Source organism: Lepisosteus platostomus, chromosome 15 (genome assembly GCF_059453375.1).
Source record: "Lepisosteus platostomus isolate fLepPlt1 chromosome 15, fLepPlt1.hap1, whole genome shotgun sequence".
Lineage (NCBI taxonomy): Eukaryota > Metazoa > Chordata > Actinopteri > Semionotiformes > Lepisosteidae > Lepisosteus > Lepisosteus platostomus.
Window position 1 is genome coordinate 23,887,889 of NC_142625.1, and position 17,373 is coordinate 23,905,261.

At 44.1% G+C, this 17,373-nt stretch overlaps 1 protein-coding gene across 2 annotated transcripts in view; it reads left to right on the forward strand.

Annotated features, from left to right (window-relative positions):
- nol4lb (nucleolar protein 4-like b) overlaps nt 1–13,179 on the forward strand; it is a 115,511-nt gene extending 102,332 nt beyond the window's left edge. For both annotated transcript variants that reach the window (XM_088608335.1, XM_088608337.1), the window contains 6 exons: nt 684–991; nt 3,313–3,498; nt 4,033–4,221; nt 5,158–5,277; nt 5,595–5,799; nt 6,005–13,179. In XM_088608335.1, the coding sequence (XP_088464461.1) occupies nt 684–991; nt 3,313–3,498; nt 4,033–4,221; nt 5,158–5,277; nt 5,595–5,799; nt 6,005–6,204 (1,208 nt within the window). In that variant the 3' untranslated portion in view covers nt 6,205–13,179. The remainder of the gene's footprint in view (nt 1–683; nt 992–3,312; nt 3,499–4,032; nt 4,222–5,157; nt 5,278–5,594; nt 5,800–6,004) is intronic.
- Nucleotides 13,180–17,373: the final 4,194 nt, after the last annotated feature.

The following is a 17,373-nucleotide window of genomic DNA, read 5'->3' on the forward strand; positions in this document are numbered from 1 at the left end:
CCTTACTTTGTGCGCTGATTTGGTCTAAAAACAAAATCATATGATTTTTTTTTTAAAGTATTCAGGCCTGGTATTATGGTATGCCATAAAGTATTACTTCTTTTTCCATAGCTTATGCCAATGTTGAGAGGACTAAGGGGCAGGGCTTTTAGCGATCCCTGGTGGAAGGAAAACTGGCTTCTTTTCCCTGCAGGCTCATAACTAATGCATCTCAGTCACCTTTCTGCTCCCACACAACAGAAGAAAACCAGGCTAACAAAAGGAGCACCTGCACTCCCACAGGCACGACTGAGCAAACTGTGCGTGTTTGCAAGACGGAGGTGTCGGTGGGGGGGAGGGCAGCGATTTTATAATCAGATTGGATGAAAGTGGAGGAGCCTTTGACATACATTGGGAATCCCTGAATTCTGAGAGTGGCCTGCTCAGAAGTAGCCTCATGTCTTTTAAGCAAACCCCACCACCACCACCCCCCGACTCTTTATTGCAACACTGTGAGCCATCTGTTAAATGTCAGGCACGATTATTGTACGGTCTTGACCTTCTGTTACTGTATGCATGTTGCATATTGAAAAGTTGCAAGGGATCGGTTTTTATTTGTACTTGGCATCTTTTTTTATGGTCCTATTCCGGATGCCCGTCCTGTTCTGCGTGTCCCGTTGACCGTGGTGCCCGGTGTGTTTCAGACGACTCCTCCTCTGAGAGCGGCAGTGGGAACGGCCTACCGACCCTCAACCCGCCGGTCCCGGGCAGCGCCGCCGACAGCGCCTCTTACAACGAGGTGAACGGCAACGGCGCGCCGGCGCCGCTGGACTTCAGCACCACCTCCTCCTCCTCCTCCTCCGAGGACCAGCCCGTCAACCTGAGCGAACGGCTCCCGCCGGGACCGCTCCTCTGTCCCTTCCAGCCGGACGCGCCCGACGGCTTGCGGGGCCGCAGCAAGTACGCCGGCAAAGCCGCGCCCGCAGAGCTCCGGCTGGACTACGGCAACAAGGTAGACACAAACAGCCCCAACGCCGTGCAGCAGCCCTGCCTTTATCCCGGGGTTGACTTTTCCCTTGGTTGTGCGCCTCCAGTCGCAATGCGTTTGTCTGAACGGAGCACAGAAATTCCCCGTGAGGTCTTGCACAGCAGAGACAGCAGGTTGCGTGTTTTATTTTACTCATTTATGGTTTAACTCATTAGCATGGTTGCACAGGACCTTTTCTGAAGACAATTAGCACGGCTAATTAAGACACAGAAATCTCTTCCCTACCTTGCCAAACTAACAGCCTGCTGTCTTTATAGGATCTAACTGGGTCCTAGTGCTCTCCCTTCACTGGTCTCCATAGTACAAGAGGAAACTGCAACACACGCAGTACCTTTCAGTTGGTGATGCTCTTGGTCAAATCGAGATCGGACTCACACAGCGTGTGCTAACCAATCGGCATATCCAACAGCCATTTTGCGAAACAAAGCGAAATAATAGAACATGATGGTGTTTCTTTGGATGTAAACCTGAGTGTCCCTTGTGACAAACCTTTGCTGAAAGCCACACAGCCCCTGCTTGGTTTCCTCTCGTGCTGAAGTGGGAAATGTCAACATTTCCCAGGTCCAGGCTCGGAGCTGGGGTGTGGAAAAACCACATCTCAGGGAAGTTAATGTTTGACTGCGAAGGTCAAAGCAGTGCCAGCGTGAGAGAGGCACAGCCGCCTGGAGACCGCCCCAGCACCGGGAGTACGCTCAGAGACCGCGATCACAGAGGTCAGGTCCTCCTTTTTAGTGTGGAAGGTACAGCATAATGTACGACCACTTTATTGGTAGTAATTCCTCCCGGTCTTAAATGTCTCGATCAGGGATTTGCTGACAGGCCATCATGTAACCACTGAATTGTGAGAGACTGAAAAGGCCTGTGAGAGGCACATAGTCAATCCACAGTCGTGCGGGATGGAGATGCAGCCTAATTCTTGCCCAGCATGGTTTTTTTTGTTGCTTAAAACTTTACCCTGGCTCATCTCTTCTCCTCAGGTCTGTTTTTGGTGCTGCGAAAAATCTTTCAAATGAGGCACATTTAAGAGGGGTTTGAAACAAACGTTTTCTCTGTATAATCTCCAGCAACAGGGAATTTTTTGTGTGTCCATGGCACTATTGTGAAATGCCTAGCAAACAGAAAATAGCTGATTAAATGAGAAGGAATGCATTTCACGCAACCTTGGTATTATTGGATGAGTAAAGAAAAAAAGGGTTATTTTCTATTTAACAATGAAGTATATTATGGGTTTGACAGCTCATTCCCCTTTATATTTGTTGCCCCTTTGTCACCACAATATGTATCAATATGTATCAAACTGACAAAAAGAAAACCCCCACAATGCACCAGAACATTGTGTTGGAGCACAGCTGGGAGGCATGTCTGTTCCTCTGCTTTCTACAGTGGCGAGCCAGAGAGATCCACCTTCAGTAAACAAGGGCCTTTTTTAAATTGCTCACTGCACAAAATTTCAAGGAGAGCTGCTGCTGCCCACCCTGTCTCCCCCTGCTGATTTTCCAGGGTATAAAATGCTTCTGACAAAAAGTCGTGCCTCTTTCATGTTATGGTACAAGGTGCTCCTACCTCTTTCAGTAAAATACTGAAACAGATTTTCTGTCATTATTTTAATTACAGGTTTTCATTTAATTAACTGTGTGAAAGATTTGGTTTAATAATATTTTTCTTTGCGTTACCGGCCATCAGAATACTAAAGATATCTCTTGAATTGGTTACTCGAGGCATTACTGCTAACTATATGCTGGTCAACATTATTCAACATTTTATTTTTAAATTTTCATCCAGAAATAGCAGACAAAAGTGTGTTTTTCTGGATTATTTCTATAGGAAACAAGTTGTCTAGACTTACGTGTTTCCACTAAATCCAATTACGGACTCTCGTGTCCACGCAGAAAACCATGAAAAAAAAAATATCTGAGGGGTTTCAAAAGATGAAAGATCTGTCACTCTTGATTTACACTGAAACAAAAAGGAGCTGGCTTTCAAAAGAATATTCTGTCCTTGTGGCTGAGCTGCTCCCCGTATTTCATGATGGATTGGAAATGTTATAGCTCTATACGAGTTTTTAAAAGGAAGGTAAGAATAGTAAGAGCATTTTGATACAAAAAAGTCGCCTTTCAATTTGTGGATATTGAACAAGCCACCGACAATAAGTCATGTCCTTGGAAATCTCTTGCCTCCTCTACAGCCTATCGGGGGCTCCATGGAAACCTGGCTGTACAATTTAAATGACTTCTTTTGCCGTTGTGGAGAAAGCTGTCTCTCACTGTCTCGCTCCCCGTGGGCAGTCTCCTCAGTACAGCTCAGGGAGTTACGACTCGGGGAAGACGGAGGTGAGCGTGTGTCCGGAGGACCTGTCGATGAGCCGAGCACACACCGCGGACGACGACGACGACGATCATGACGACCACGAGGACAGCGACAAGATCAACGACTCGGAGGGGATGGACCCCGAGCGGCTAAAGGCTTTCAACGTAAGACCCCTCGCGGCCTCGTCCCCCACGGGCTGCGCCCCGGCATTGCCTTGGAAGTCGGGCACAGGCCAATCGGAATACCGTGAGGATCATGCAGGCTCCTGTTGCGAATTGTTTGGGTTTAAGGAACTAACCTTGGTGTGCGCTGGAGTGGAGCAGTTTCATATTTTCTCCTGTTCTGAGTCATTCTGCTCCCCAAAAGCTGTCTTTAAGAGGTGTGTGTTGACAGCACTTTCCCTTTGCTACTGTCCTTGCTTTGTCTTTAACAGGCATAAGATGTAATTGTCTTTTAACATTAGACCTTGCACTTGACATAGTTTAATAGCTGCGGTACATCACTCCATTACTGTGGAAATAAAGTCCCATGCATACATCATTAGCTCAGCCCAAGCCTGTCTCTACAATGCTGTTAAGATGTCTGCTCATTGTGCCCTCCTGTGGCGGCACGTGACCTGCGTCTCTGTCCGCCACTGCCTCTCTCTGCTGCTGGGCGCTCACTCAGTAACGGCAGCTCTGCTTGTCCCATGCTCTCAGATGTTTGTGCGTCTCTTTGTGGATGAAAACCTGGACCGGATGGTGCCCATCTCCAAGCAGCCGAAAGAGAAGATCCAGGCCATCATCGAGTCCTGCAGCCGGCAGTTCCCCGAATTCCAGGAGCGCGCCCGCAAACGCATCCGCACATACCTCAAGTCGTGTCGGAGGATGAAGAAGAATGGCATGGAGGTAAGGCGTGACGGTCTCTTCCTCTTACACCAGCCCTGCAGCACAGTGCCCTGAGGACACCCTGAAAATGTGAAAAGATGGTCTATGTAAAAAAAGTTTCAGCTGCAGTGTTCCTGGCTGTTATCTTATTTATCTGTTCAATTAAAGCAAAATGTCATGAGCATTAGCTCCTAAAATGAGGAAATTTTATAAAGAATTAGTTCTAAATATGCTAACGGCTCTATAATAACATTTTTAATTGATAATAATTCCTCACATTTAGAAAGCACTTTTCATCCATGCCTAAATAAAAATGTCATTTTCTGAACTAATTGCGGATAATTGTTACTATGTTAAACCTGCATCGTTTCGCGCTCAAATTTAACATTTAATAATTTCAAGTTCTAATATTTCTTGTGGGGTGTAGCTGGATCGTGGTCAATTTCATTTTAAGGAGCAGGCCTCAATAATAGCCCTTTTGACAAAGGGGGTGAGCTGGTGACTCGTTTTTCCCCCTCCTGGAACAGATGGGAGACTGAAGTGGAATGTGGAAATGAAGCCAGAGGACAGATTATTGTGTAATTCCTATACGGTGGTATCTTTACCACCACATGTTTTTACTTTAAAGGTGCATTTTACCTTTTCAGTTTCCGTTTATATAGCCAGTACTACCAGTACCATTAAACTTAAAGGGCCTTGAAGATGTAAAACCAGCATGCCAGAACTGTTCATTTGAAATTTGTCTCTCTCTGGGCCTTTAGGGTCAAAAAGAAGTCTAGATGCCCGTAACTCATTTCTCACTCAATTTCTCTGAACCGTTAAATAAAAGTTGGAGAGGAAAAGTTATTAGACGGTGCGCCGGGGGCCCCGCGTGGTTGAGGTCCCGTGGCAGAGAGAGGTGCCGGACGGCCCTCATGTGAGAAACTGGCTAACCACAGATCTTCGGTCCCGTTCCAGACGCGGCCCACCCCCCCACACCTGACCTCAGCGATGGCCGAGAACATCCTGGCTGCGGCCTGCGAGAGCGAGACCCGCAAGGCTGCCAAGAGGATGCGGTTGGATGTGTACCAGGCACACGTGAGTGCAGAAACACGGGCGGGTCACGAGGCGCTCTCGAGCGCAGGAACCCCGAAACCCGGAGGCTTTTTTTCTTTTGACGCGCAGGCTCCTGTTCCTTTTATCGGTGCGGTGTTGGTGCTCCGCTTCCTTGTACGGTCATACGTGCGTGCACCTTCTAGAACAGGTGCACGAGGACCATTTGGAGGCCCCTGCCATGTAAATGTAACATCTGAAGAGGCGTGTTCCCGCTGATCTGTGGAGCTATGTGCTGTGAAGACAGTTAGCTGTCAGGGCTGCGGGGGGGCGCTTGATGGTAACCCTGTCCCTCTCTGCAGGATGAACAGATTGCACTAGAAAAGCAGAGCGCCCGGGAGCCCGCCACGCTTGCGCCCTCCGCCTACTCGCTGGCTGCCTCAGCCTACTCGCAGGACCAGATCTACATCAACGGCGGCCTCAACTACAGTTACCGTGGTTACGGGGGTCTGGGAGCCAGCCTGCAACACCCAGTCTCCCTAACAACGGGCACTCCTCAGAGCAACGGTAAGGGCCCCTACCTTATTTTAATCTTGATCAGATACCACTTACACAGCTTTCACCCGGCTTCTGCCAGGCTAGTCTCTTGTCTATCTACTTTACAGAACTGGAAATAACTGCCCCCTCGTCCTGTTGTCTGCAGAAGTTGCATTCTTCCACTGGGCTCCCCGTTACAGTGTGCTGACGCGGTGGTTTTTTCCCCATTGTCTAGGTCCCACTGACCTCAGCATGAAGTCCTTGGCGTCAAACTCATCCTCGTCCAGCACAAACAGTCGGGGCGTCCCCTCGGCCCAGCTCAGCCCCACGGAGATCAACGCAGTGCGGCAGCTGATCGCGGGGTACCGGGAATCTGCCGCCTTCCTGCTGCGCTCTGCCGACGAACTGGAAAACCTCATTTTACAGCAGAATTGAACCTCTCCGGCCCCATCTCTCCCTGAGGGAAAGGCCCAGGATTGAGTTTATACTGGACCTAGCCCCCCCCCCCCCACACACACACACATACACACACAAACACACAGCTCTCCCCGAGCCCCCATCCCAGACCCCCCCAAAACTCCTCTGGTCGATGTGCCTCCTCTTTCTTTCTGTGGCCCAGGTGTGGGACCCCTCCCTGCCTGTCCAGGGAGGCTCCAGCGGAGAGAGAAAGAGAGCACCATGGCTGAAATCACCTCCAGGGCCACTCGCAGCCCTCTGAAAGAGGAAGTTGCCCTGTCTGCGAGAGGATGGATCCTTTCTTCCCATTTCTCTCCCACGAGCTGAGATATATCTACCTATGGAGCATTTCTAAACACAAGCTCTCTGAGGGACAGTAGCTGTGCTTGCTGACTGGTTCACTTTCATTTGAAACGGATGCTGGTATTTTTTGCCTGATGGCTCATTATTTACCAGAAGGGGCACTTCTCAGCAATCGTTAGCTTCTTTTTGGTGTCTTTGGGGGTCTTTTGGTGCTACAGAGACCACAGTGTGTTACCCCACTGGAAGCGAGATTGAATAAACCCTTTTGAAGTTTAACCAAATACCCCAAAGACAGACCTTTCTAACATCAACGAAACTTTATTTCAAGAAAAAAAAAACATTTTCAATGCCAGTTTAGCAGTTTTTCCCTAAGCTATGAAAGGTGTGACCTATCTTAAAGATAGCACTAAACGTTTAAGAAACTTTGGATAGAGGCAAAAAGAAAGGACAAAGAGAGAAAAAAAACTTGCAACAAGCTGTAAATATGCGCTCTGTGTATTTTTAAGCACTTTCCCCTTACTCAGACCTCACATTCCCCACCAAGTAATAAAGACTTCATTTAAGGAGTAACAAAACTTATGCATATGGAACACCATTTTATCACATGGAAATACCTCAGATATATATTCGCTCATATACCAGTTTTCTGTTGACTCAGAACAGAAAAACAAAAGAATAAACAGCCCACCTTCTTAAGGGTTCCAGTAACACCAAACTGTTTGATTTGATAATCAGTACAATAGATCTTAAAAATTGGGATTTTACCAAAGCAGTTTTACATATCGTCACTGTGTATGTATTCACTGCTTTCGGCAAATTTGAGAAAAAAAAGGAAATTTCTTTTGTACATGTATTCTCTGCAATTACACATCCTTTAATTTCCATTAAGATTAAACAAAAGGACTGGATGGAACAGGTTCTAAAACAGAACATTATGATTTAGGAATTGATCTAAAACTATGTACCTGCTCAGGATGGAAGTTTCAGCAGGTGACTGAGGTATATTTGTGGTATCTCCTGCCTGACAGCTTGGTTTCCCATTTCAAACCAGTCTGACTGGTACAGCTGAACCCTGGTCTTCTAAACTCTGTGCAAAGGGCGATCTCACCCCTGAGTGGCTCACGACTCGCACTGCCACCTGTAGAGTGTTTGGAAGACAATATAGACACACAGACACACAAACACATATGTGCAACTTCGAGGGGCTGCAGTTTCATCCCGAACGCCCATCTTGTTGTTGCACAAGATGGGTTATATTCTGGACATTTGGGGAAGAATTTCTTGTCTTGTTCTAAGATGGCCATTAATCCATTTTGCTGCTATGGACCTGATGTTTGCCACAGACCTGTAACCTCAACCCAAGACTACAGCCTCCTGCACAACGAGAGGACCTCAGCAACAATGCTCTTCTGTCTTCGCAAAAACAAAATCCCTCCTGACATCTTTCACTGCTCTGCACTGTGGTTATCGCTCCTTTTGTTTGTTTGTTTGTTTGTTTGTTTGTTTGTTTGTTTGTTTTTGAGATTCGTGATTTTTTTGGGGGGAACTTGCAGCCGAATGTCAAGCATCTGAATGCACAGGGACCAAGAGCCTAGAGACTCTCAGCGACAGAGTGCCGATGGGCATCCGGGGACTCAGGGCTGCTCTCGGGACTCCTTTAACAGCTGCAACACCCAAACCGTTTGCCATCGTTAAACACCTTCGATCCGTTCACTTTGTGTAGGTGCACTACTGGACCGTGCCATACTGGGTTACGGGCTGCTCTCTGCTCGCTGCCCCGCGCCGGCTCGTGTTGTTTTCCCCGGCACGGCTACAGTCTCCGGCTGCTTCCCCTCCCGGCGCAGTACAGCTCCCCCCGTGTGAAACCGGACCTCGGCACGAATCAGTGGGTGTAAACTAGTGCCACTGAAGACAAAAAAACAGGGGTCGCAACAAAAGGCAACACATCTGTGCTCTTTTATGTCACTGTATTATATTCCCTTTTGCACATTTGACAAAGCAAGCCTGTGCTGTTGTTGAAGATTTTATGTATAAAACCTGTTCTCAGTACCAGAGCCTGCTTCAAGGCTGATTTTTGCACTGGTGAAAGTTATTGTATTGAGATAATGCAGATGATAATCAAACTATATCCGATTGCTTACAGAATGGGAGACTGTAGTGTTAAATAGCGTGAGGCTGCCTATAAATATCGCAGAAGCTTTCGTTGGGGAAAAGTCTTTGACTCAAAAGCCATTTGTGGAAGTTGCCGTTGAAGAAGGAAAGATGCTCAGTACTAGAGCTGAGCTCAGGAGAGAGGAGCAGGTGTTTAAGTTGATTTTAACTGTCATGCTATGGAAGCGCCCAGGCTCAATCACAGCCAGAAAAAAAGTGTTCTGTGTGGGAATTGCACTGCTGTGTGAGTCTCTGTATTTTACTGGATCAAATGACTTGGAAATGGGCGTGGTTTCTTTATTGGCAATGCAGGTGTACTTGCTACAGCAAGAGAAAAACAGATTCATTGTGCAAAGGTCATGGTTAGACATGTACCCCCACAGTAGAAAAATCATCCCTCACGTATTTGCCTCATTTTAAACTGATAACTGATAACTGATATTTTCAGTTTCTCAATCTTTGCCATATTTTCTAGTTTAATGTGAAAAACAAAATAAGAATGGGCCCTTCAAGAAAATAACAGTATGTCTAGTTCAGTGCTGGGTGAGGAGAACCAAGTGTTGTTCTTGGACAAGGCCAGGGATTTCCTGTATTTATTAGGCTTGTGAGGGTTCCTGGAAGGATGTTTGTAAGAGACCTGCTTTCAAGCCAAAACTGAAAGGTGATGAGACAACATCATGAGTGGTCATTACTGATTTTGACTTCACTTAATTTGTTTTGCATTTGACAAGACTCATATTTACTAAAGCTATCCTTGATTTGGGAAAGGAGTTTCTAGATGCGTGTTACCTTTGTGCCGGTGCTGTTCTCCAGTGATGTGGCTCTGTAGATCTGCATTCAGAGTTGTCTCCTGGGCAGAAGGAACAGCTAGCTAAGCTCATTGCCACAACCCACAGACACACAGCTGAAAGAGAGGACTGCATGTCTGGCATGTTCAAACTGGCCCTGACAAAACTAAACTCATTTAAAATCCTCTTAAGTGGCTAGTCCAAGAAAATCCCATATGAAATTAAGTTTTCATCAACTTGTGTACTACGTACTATTAACCTCCTGATTAAGCAATAATTTATTTTGCATTTAATGCTTTTCCACCTGATGTATTCAAACAGCATGAGACAGTCAATGCAATGAAACAAAATGGATATAGGTTTCATATTCTGTATGAATTATGTAGATTATCAGTCCATGTGCTAATAGTACAAACCAGCAAGTGCTGTCACCATCTGAACAACAAGCAAGCAAAATTTATTAACAGTATAGCACAGGGCAGTGCTAATGGGGGCATCATTAACCATATCATACTGAACTGACTATTAAAGTTCAAACCTTTATCTAGTCAGCCTGATCTGTCTAGAGCACTTTCATGTCAGAATCGCCCGTGCCATTAGGACCACTTACATTTCCCGTCTGCACATCACCTTCTTAACTGGCTTGTGCCTTTCCCTTTCGACTCGGTTGGTCAGATGTAGCGTAAGTGCTCATCCGACAAAGCAGCAATCTGAAATGAATTGAGATCGGCCTTTCCTTGCTGGAAAACCATAGGATGGTAGGATGAAAAACGTACACATGCCATCTCATAACAGCCACATGCCAACAACTGGCTTGTCTTCTTTTTGTTAGCTCAGTCTCAAGCCACGTGCCAAAACAGGTTCTACAAGGGTCCAAAAAAAATCAAGACAGCGACCAGCCTGCCTCTCAGTGTCCTGCTGCACCAGCTTGTCTCCATGTGGAAAACGCTGCATCTATCAGTTGGAAATTCTTTAATGAGCGCTGCTGAATTTTAACCTCAATCCTGAATCCATGTCACCTCCCGGGGAGAAAGAAAATATGTCTTCTCTGGCAAAATGACTTGCTTTTTTTAATATGTAGGCTAGATAGAGATATGCATATGTAATATAGACCATCAGGTTTCTGTGGAAGGACTATGAAGATTATATGGTGTACAGGCTGTTGCAAAATAACTCCCCCTAGTGTTTGCTTCTTATGTTTCCCTTAATAGCAATTTTAAAAGAAACTTTAAAAAGAAAAAAATTAGGCAAAAGACAATCTTATCCCCTTCTTTGGAAAGGTGTTTCTTGTTCATTGTTTGATTTCCATTCCTTTTTTTTTGTGTGTGCAGCTATTGTATACAGTGAGTCTTGGAGACCACAAAAGTATTTTTAGCCATAACTGAAGCATTCTTACTGTACTACGTGAACAGGCAGTGAAACACAGCTAGCTTGCTGTTGATGGGCTTTTCTTTTTTTGGTGCAAGTGGTCTTTTTAAAGTTTCTACAATGATGAAAAGTCACAAAAGACATTTTTCTGAGAGTGTAAACATTCCAAACAAGACAGAACAATTAGCAATCAACCTTACCAGCATCAATTACTGCACAACCTAAGGGTAGAAATTAACGCCTTAAATTCATTTTCCTTTAATACTAATGCACTGACAAGAACTGAGTATCGCAGTTGTCAGTTTTGAGGCTTAATGGTTTGTTTTTTAATGCTTGTTCATAGCAAATTTAAATTTCAGTGAATAGTCTCTGATGTCAGTTGTTGACGGTGGGAGATTCTAAAAGTGCTACTTCTAAAGCCTCATGCATGTGAAATGCTACGAACTTTGTCTCCAAAGTGGCATGCTTGAGCAGTCGTCTAGAGCAGGAGTTCCCAGTCCTGGTCACTTGCTGGTTTCCGTTCTGGCTGAGTCTCGCTTACAAACCTGAACCCTTAATTAATAATAATAGTAAGATAAATTCTGAACTTTTTGTTATCAGCTCTTTTGGCTTATATAGAATGTTGCCTTTTTGACAATTTTGTTCCCCAAGTAAAATTGTAAACTTTTGAGTAGAAACAAAATGGCAAATATTCCCATTAAACAACTTATTAGTTTAAGTAAGGCTTCAATTAGGGAATTAAGATCAGCTGGAATAAAAGCCCGCTAGTGTGTGAGCTTGATTGGGACAGATTGGGGACCCTAATCTATCTATCTACACACACACACACACACACACTTTTGCAGGGTTTTTGTTCCAGCCGAGCACTGAGCTGAACTGAATCCACAAGTGAACAAACGTTCCTTTCAAGTTCTGCATTTTTTTAAACTGAAAAAGTTTAAAAGGTTTCAAATTGATTTGATTCAGAGGATAGGCAGAATGAAAATCAGTAAGGTATGGGCAACCCCAGGACATGGGACTGTAAGCTGGATCTGTAGAGCCTGGGGAATTACAGCAACTGAATTTGTAAATTCCAAGTATTTAATACTTACGAACATTAATACAATTAACACTGATGTCTGAACATCCAAATGGAGACTCTGGGTTTTGCTTGTAAGGTTTTTTGCTAACTTATACATTGCATCTGCTTTGGTCAGATGTATATTTCAGAATGACAAAATATTACCTCTGTTTTTTATTTTTCTAAAGGGGTAGTGTACAGCTACAGTCTAATCAATATGGTTCTGACCATAGTCTTTTTTATAATTTGGTGGTGCTTTAGATTTATTTTTTAGTTTTTCCTTGTTTGTTCTCATGTCCTGGGAGCTGATGGGCTCAGTTCCTTTTCTATTTGTACCTAATACCAATGTGAAACTTTGTATTTTTCCTCCTAATTTTGGACTCAGTGAAAGTGTGATGTTTACATGTACAGATTTTGCGATTTCTCCCCCCTTCCCCATGTTTTAATTTTCTCCCATTCCCCTGTACTTGGAGGGAAAACTCGACCATAACGCAAAGTTTAAAAAAAATATTTAAGTGGGAATTTTTTTCCTGGGCGTTTCCGCTCCTCAGCTGTTACCTGGGGAGACACATCCCATGGGATTTACATGAAGGCTCAAGCAACACTTACAGTTTATTTTGTACTTACTATACTCTGCTCTTTGTACTGAGCAAACTCTTGTTACTCTGATATCGACAATATTTTGTTGCAGTTTGTGTTAAGAAAGTTGAGTCTTAATGTAACACCCCAGGTAAACCTATGTACAGATGTAATTTTTAATTATAAGCCATTGCAATCCCAATATAAAACTGGGATTCACTAGCAGGATAGTTCTAACACTGTAAAAAAATCCTCAGGAAGAAGAGGGACCCATGAGTCCTTTTGAAAAACGTCTTATTTAAAATGGTCGATTTCCCTCTTTGCTACTATATAAAGTTATATCAAATTCTGTTTTTTTATATTTATTGTGTTATATAACAGTGGATATTTTTTTTCCAGTACATGTGGCTAAATATTTTAATTCTTTAGAAAGTGTTGATAAATATATATGTGAAGCAACTAAAAGATGAAAAAATCTATTTCTGTTTGTTCAATGCAAAATAGCATGGGCAGTTCTCCTTTACCTTACATATCACTTTTGTTAATGAAATACCAATGAGTTTAAATTAAGCTTTTCCTCAGCGTGATGTTACCACTAGGTACACACTGGTTTCTGAACACAACATTGTGGAACTATTTCTCCTGAGCTGTATATCACAATGCTGATTATACTAATAAAAACAGTATGCTATATCTCAAACAGAATGACATGAAATGAGCTGTCATTTGTCACAGCGGAACAGCAGATCTCAGCCATGCTACATATTTTGTGTGATATATCCGTCTATCCATTTTCTAAAGGCTGTATCTAATTCAGAGTCACAGGGGAGCTGGAGCCTATCAGGACAAGCAACAGGCACAAGGCAGGGTCCACCGTGCACAGGACACCAGTCCATCACAGGGCAGACAGACACAAACACAAACTCGCACACACTCACACCAGAGTCGGTTTTTCCCAGAAGTCAACTAACTTTTTAAGTGTACATATGGCCTGTGCACTAGAAAGCATCAAAAGCACATTCAAACGGGACAGTGATAAAAAGCATTGCCATTCAAAATGCCAGTAGCCACCAGAGGGCGCTCCATTGCCTCATGTAACCTTGATAGTAAGCATGGCCTGTCATGCACAGCTTAACGAACGTTCAGTGTCCTCTTTCAAGTTCAGTTACTGAATTTGCATACATACTAAGCTCTTTTCCAGTATAGTAAAAGTTAAAATTGCATTAGATATCTCTTCGGAAAACCGGACTTCCCAGGGAAGCCATGTCATTATACTTGTTTCCCTCACGCAATACTATTCCATGGGCTCAACCTTAGAAATGCATGTCACATTTAACAGAGGCAGAGAGCTTCTTTGTAGTACAGCTCATACTGGCATCTGTCACATCCCAAGAGACGGGTGCAACAGCACTTATAAACTGTTCCACAAGCCTGAGGTTCTGCTCACAGGTTCCCAGCTTCAGATACAGAGACAGTTGGCAGTTTCAGTGCTGCTGCCTTTAATGGAAGTATCTTCTGACTCTGGTCTTTCATCGGAAGTAAATGGCAGAAGGGCATCTTTTGTCCACTTGGTTAATACTCCTTAAGATCCGGGCCCTGCTTCATGCCGAAGTTGTGATATTGGATGATTAGGACTTCCAGTCATTCCATGAAAAGAACATTCGCATCAGCTGGTATTGAGTTCTGTGCCTTGCACACTAACTCAGAAAAGTCAGGAGACAACGCCTGCCCTGAGTCCATTACACAGGTACCCACAGTGCTTCTTACAGATCAGCTGCTTTTGGCCTTCTGAAACTGTCAGACACCAGGCTGCACCAACTGGGTGAACCTTCTTGGGGTCACCATCATACATGGAGAGCTCAGTGCTCATGTTCATAACTTACTAACCAAGATCACATGAATACCTTTTGCACATTTTCTTGAAATTGATCTTCTGTACTTTTTATTTTTGATCTGCTGCGTGTTGTGTATACTACTGCATGGCACACTGTTTCTTGAAAAATGCTCCAAAATAAAAGTGTCATACATCTCCACACGAAAAAGGGACAAACCTGAGAGGTCATGTGTCGAAAAACTGAGCTCAGCGAGTTGCATTTGTAGTGTTGTAGCATGCTGTGGTCATGGAGGGGAAAAAACCCAGCCAAGTATGAAATCCCTCTGAACTCCCCCCCCACAACACGGACCAATACAGTTCAGTTACCAGTCAGCCATATCCTGCACGGGTCTGAGTGAAACTGCAACACCCAGCGAAAAAACACCACTGCACAACAGCATTATGAACACCAGAGACACAGGTGGCCAAGTTTAGAATCAAACCCAGAACCTTAAAGCAGTGAACAGGTGAAGCTGGTCCCCTTACAAACAGCACCAACAACAGAACCCACCACATTCGTCTATGCTGGTTTGTGCCACTGACAGTAGTTTGTACTGCTTTCATTCCCCAGATATAGAGCCTTATTTCTTTGTGGTGTGATGTCACTCAGCCACCCTTCAATGGCGACCAAAGTTATGACTCCCCCCAAAAAGAAGGTGCTATATCTTGAGAACAGATGTGCCTCAGACGCTACTTTCAATGACACAAACCAGCACAGATGAAGCAAAAACAAATTAGACCACGGCACACCCCCTCATAAAACCTCACCAGCAGGGCTCAGTATTCTGAATCAGGCGTCTTGATTTCTTTTAATTAACCAGGTAAATTAGGAAGAAATTCTCATTTTCTATGACAAATTGTCCAGAGCCCTGACCTCCACCACCCCACTATGTTTTGCCATTCCACAAAACTAATAGCTTTCAGAACCATAACACTTTAGAATGTAGATTTATATGTACTTGGAGTGAACAAAAAGCACACCCAAAAAGGTTTATTCTTCCTCAACTTCAGTCTCTTAAACCTTTTTCCATTACAGTGATTAAAAATGCAATTGCCTTAACTGAAACCAACACCCTATTACAGGTGTAAGTTGAAGAGCTCCACTCATTCCATTCTAGAATAAAAAGCAGCAGCTATGCGAGATTTCCACTTCACCCATCACCAAGGTCCCGTTCACATCCACATAAAGTTCTGCTAGATCTTGACTTGAAGAGGTAAATTATCTTCCATCAAGTACAGAACGCACAAGTATGCACAATTTATTAAATTTAAACTTTCAGATGCCCATCAGTTTTACAATGTAACAGGAAAAAGATTTGCTTAAGTTTAATACTTACTGGTGAAAAGCGGTTAGCATCAGTTCAGAATGATTTCCTAATTTTCCCCAGCAGGTTCTAAAGAACGTACATTAAGATCCACAGACTAAGAAAGAAACGGAGACACACTGACTGAGCACAGTTAATTAGTTCAACATCTTTGCCAGTTAAGGGAAGCAATGCCAGCATAATTGTTTTAGGTCAATGCATTGTAGGAAGTGTACAATCACTGCTTCGCTTACATTTTAGGTTGATAACCAATTGCCATTTGGACCGATTTAACTGAACTATCCATCAATAAACTACATACAGATAAAAACAGTTCTCCTGTGCATGTAAAAAAGCACAGTACACTAAGTGTAGATCAGAAATCATTAAGACATTTACAAGTGTTCTGTTAGCAGTCTATTTAAAACCATTAAATATTTCTATAAATATCCCAAAGCTTGTGCCCACATCTTACTAAAAAGGCCAGTCTTGAGCATTTCCCCAGACACACACGACACTGTAGAAAAAGTGTCAAAATGAGCAGTTTGAGAAAATGCCTTCAACTGCACATGGGTGTGATAAGACTAGTGCATCCCTGATCAGCGAATTATACACTCACACCAGGGATGGAGGGTGAGAAAGAGGGAACCACTCCAGAGATAATGAAAGCCGATGAACAGAGAGAAGCAAGCATGTCTCTCTACCCTTTAAACCACACACACCAATTTTATTGCTTTATTTTCTTTTTTCACGTACAAAGCAGCATTACAAAGATTCTACTAAAAGAAATTCCAACTTATTGCATGTATCATTTCTCCCTGAAAGCACAGACTGCCGCTGAGCTGTAAAGCTCAAGGACCAGGTAAATGTTGTAGATACAAAAGCATCAAAAAATTGATGGCTTGTAGATGCGCATTTTCCTGTCAGACAGATGCATTCTGTACCAGGTGTCTAGAAGACTCCGATTACACATTTAAACCAACTGCCCATAAAGGCAATACCTTCATTTGGAAAGCATTTGTAATAAACATTTGATTCTCATGGGAGTGAAAAGGCTTCTTTTTTTAACTCATCAGCCCGTGCTCATGTCGAGACTTATTTAACGCACACCAACTTGAAAGTGCCACTCGAAAAAATTAGGCCAGTTTAGGCGAGGGATGTTTCAGGCAGGTTGTGTGGTGCTTATGCAAATGAAGGAGGTTTTGCTGGGTTTGAAATGCTAATGGGCCTCACTGGGGAACAGAAGGTTACTTAATCGGTCTCAGGTAAGCAGATTCCTCTCTCTGCCCTGCATACAAATGCAGCTCCATTTGTTTACAGATCTGCTTCCCAGGACAGGAACTGGGATGATCGCGAAGCAGCTCGGCCCAAAAAAACGATTCAGGACATTTTTGTCATCAAAATGAAGCACTTTGAGAGGAAATAGTTTTATAGGCACTATATAACAGTTTAATGACCCTGCAAGAGTGGCACAATGGTCAGCACTGCTACCTCACAGCGCTGGGGCCCTGAGCTCGGTTCCTGGGGGGCTGTCTGTGTGGAGTTTGTCTTTGTGCTCCCCGAGCTTGTGTGGGTTTTCGCTGGGCGCTCCGGTTTCCTCCCACAGGCCAAAGACATGATGGTGGGTTAAACGGCTCCTGGGAAAACTGGCCCTGGTGTGAGTGTTTGTGTCCTCTGGTGGACTGGCCTCCCATCAAGGGCAAGCCCTGCTTGCGCTCACTG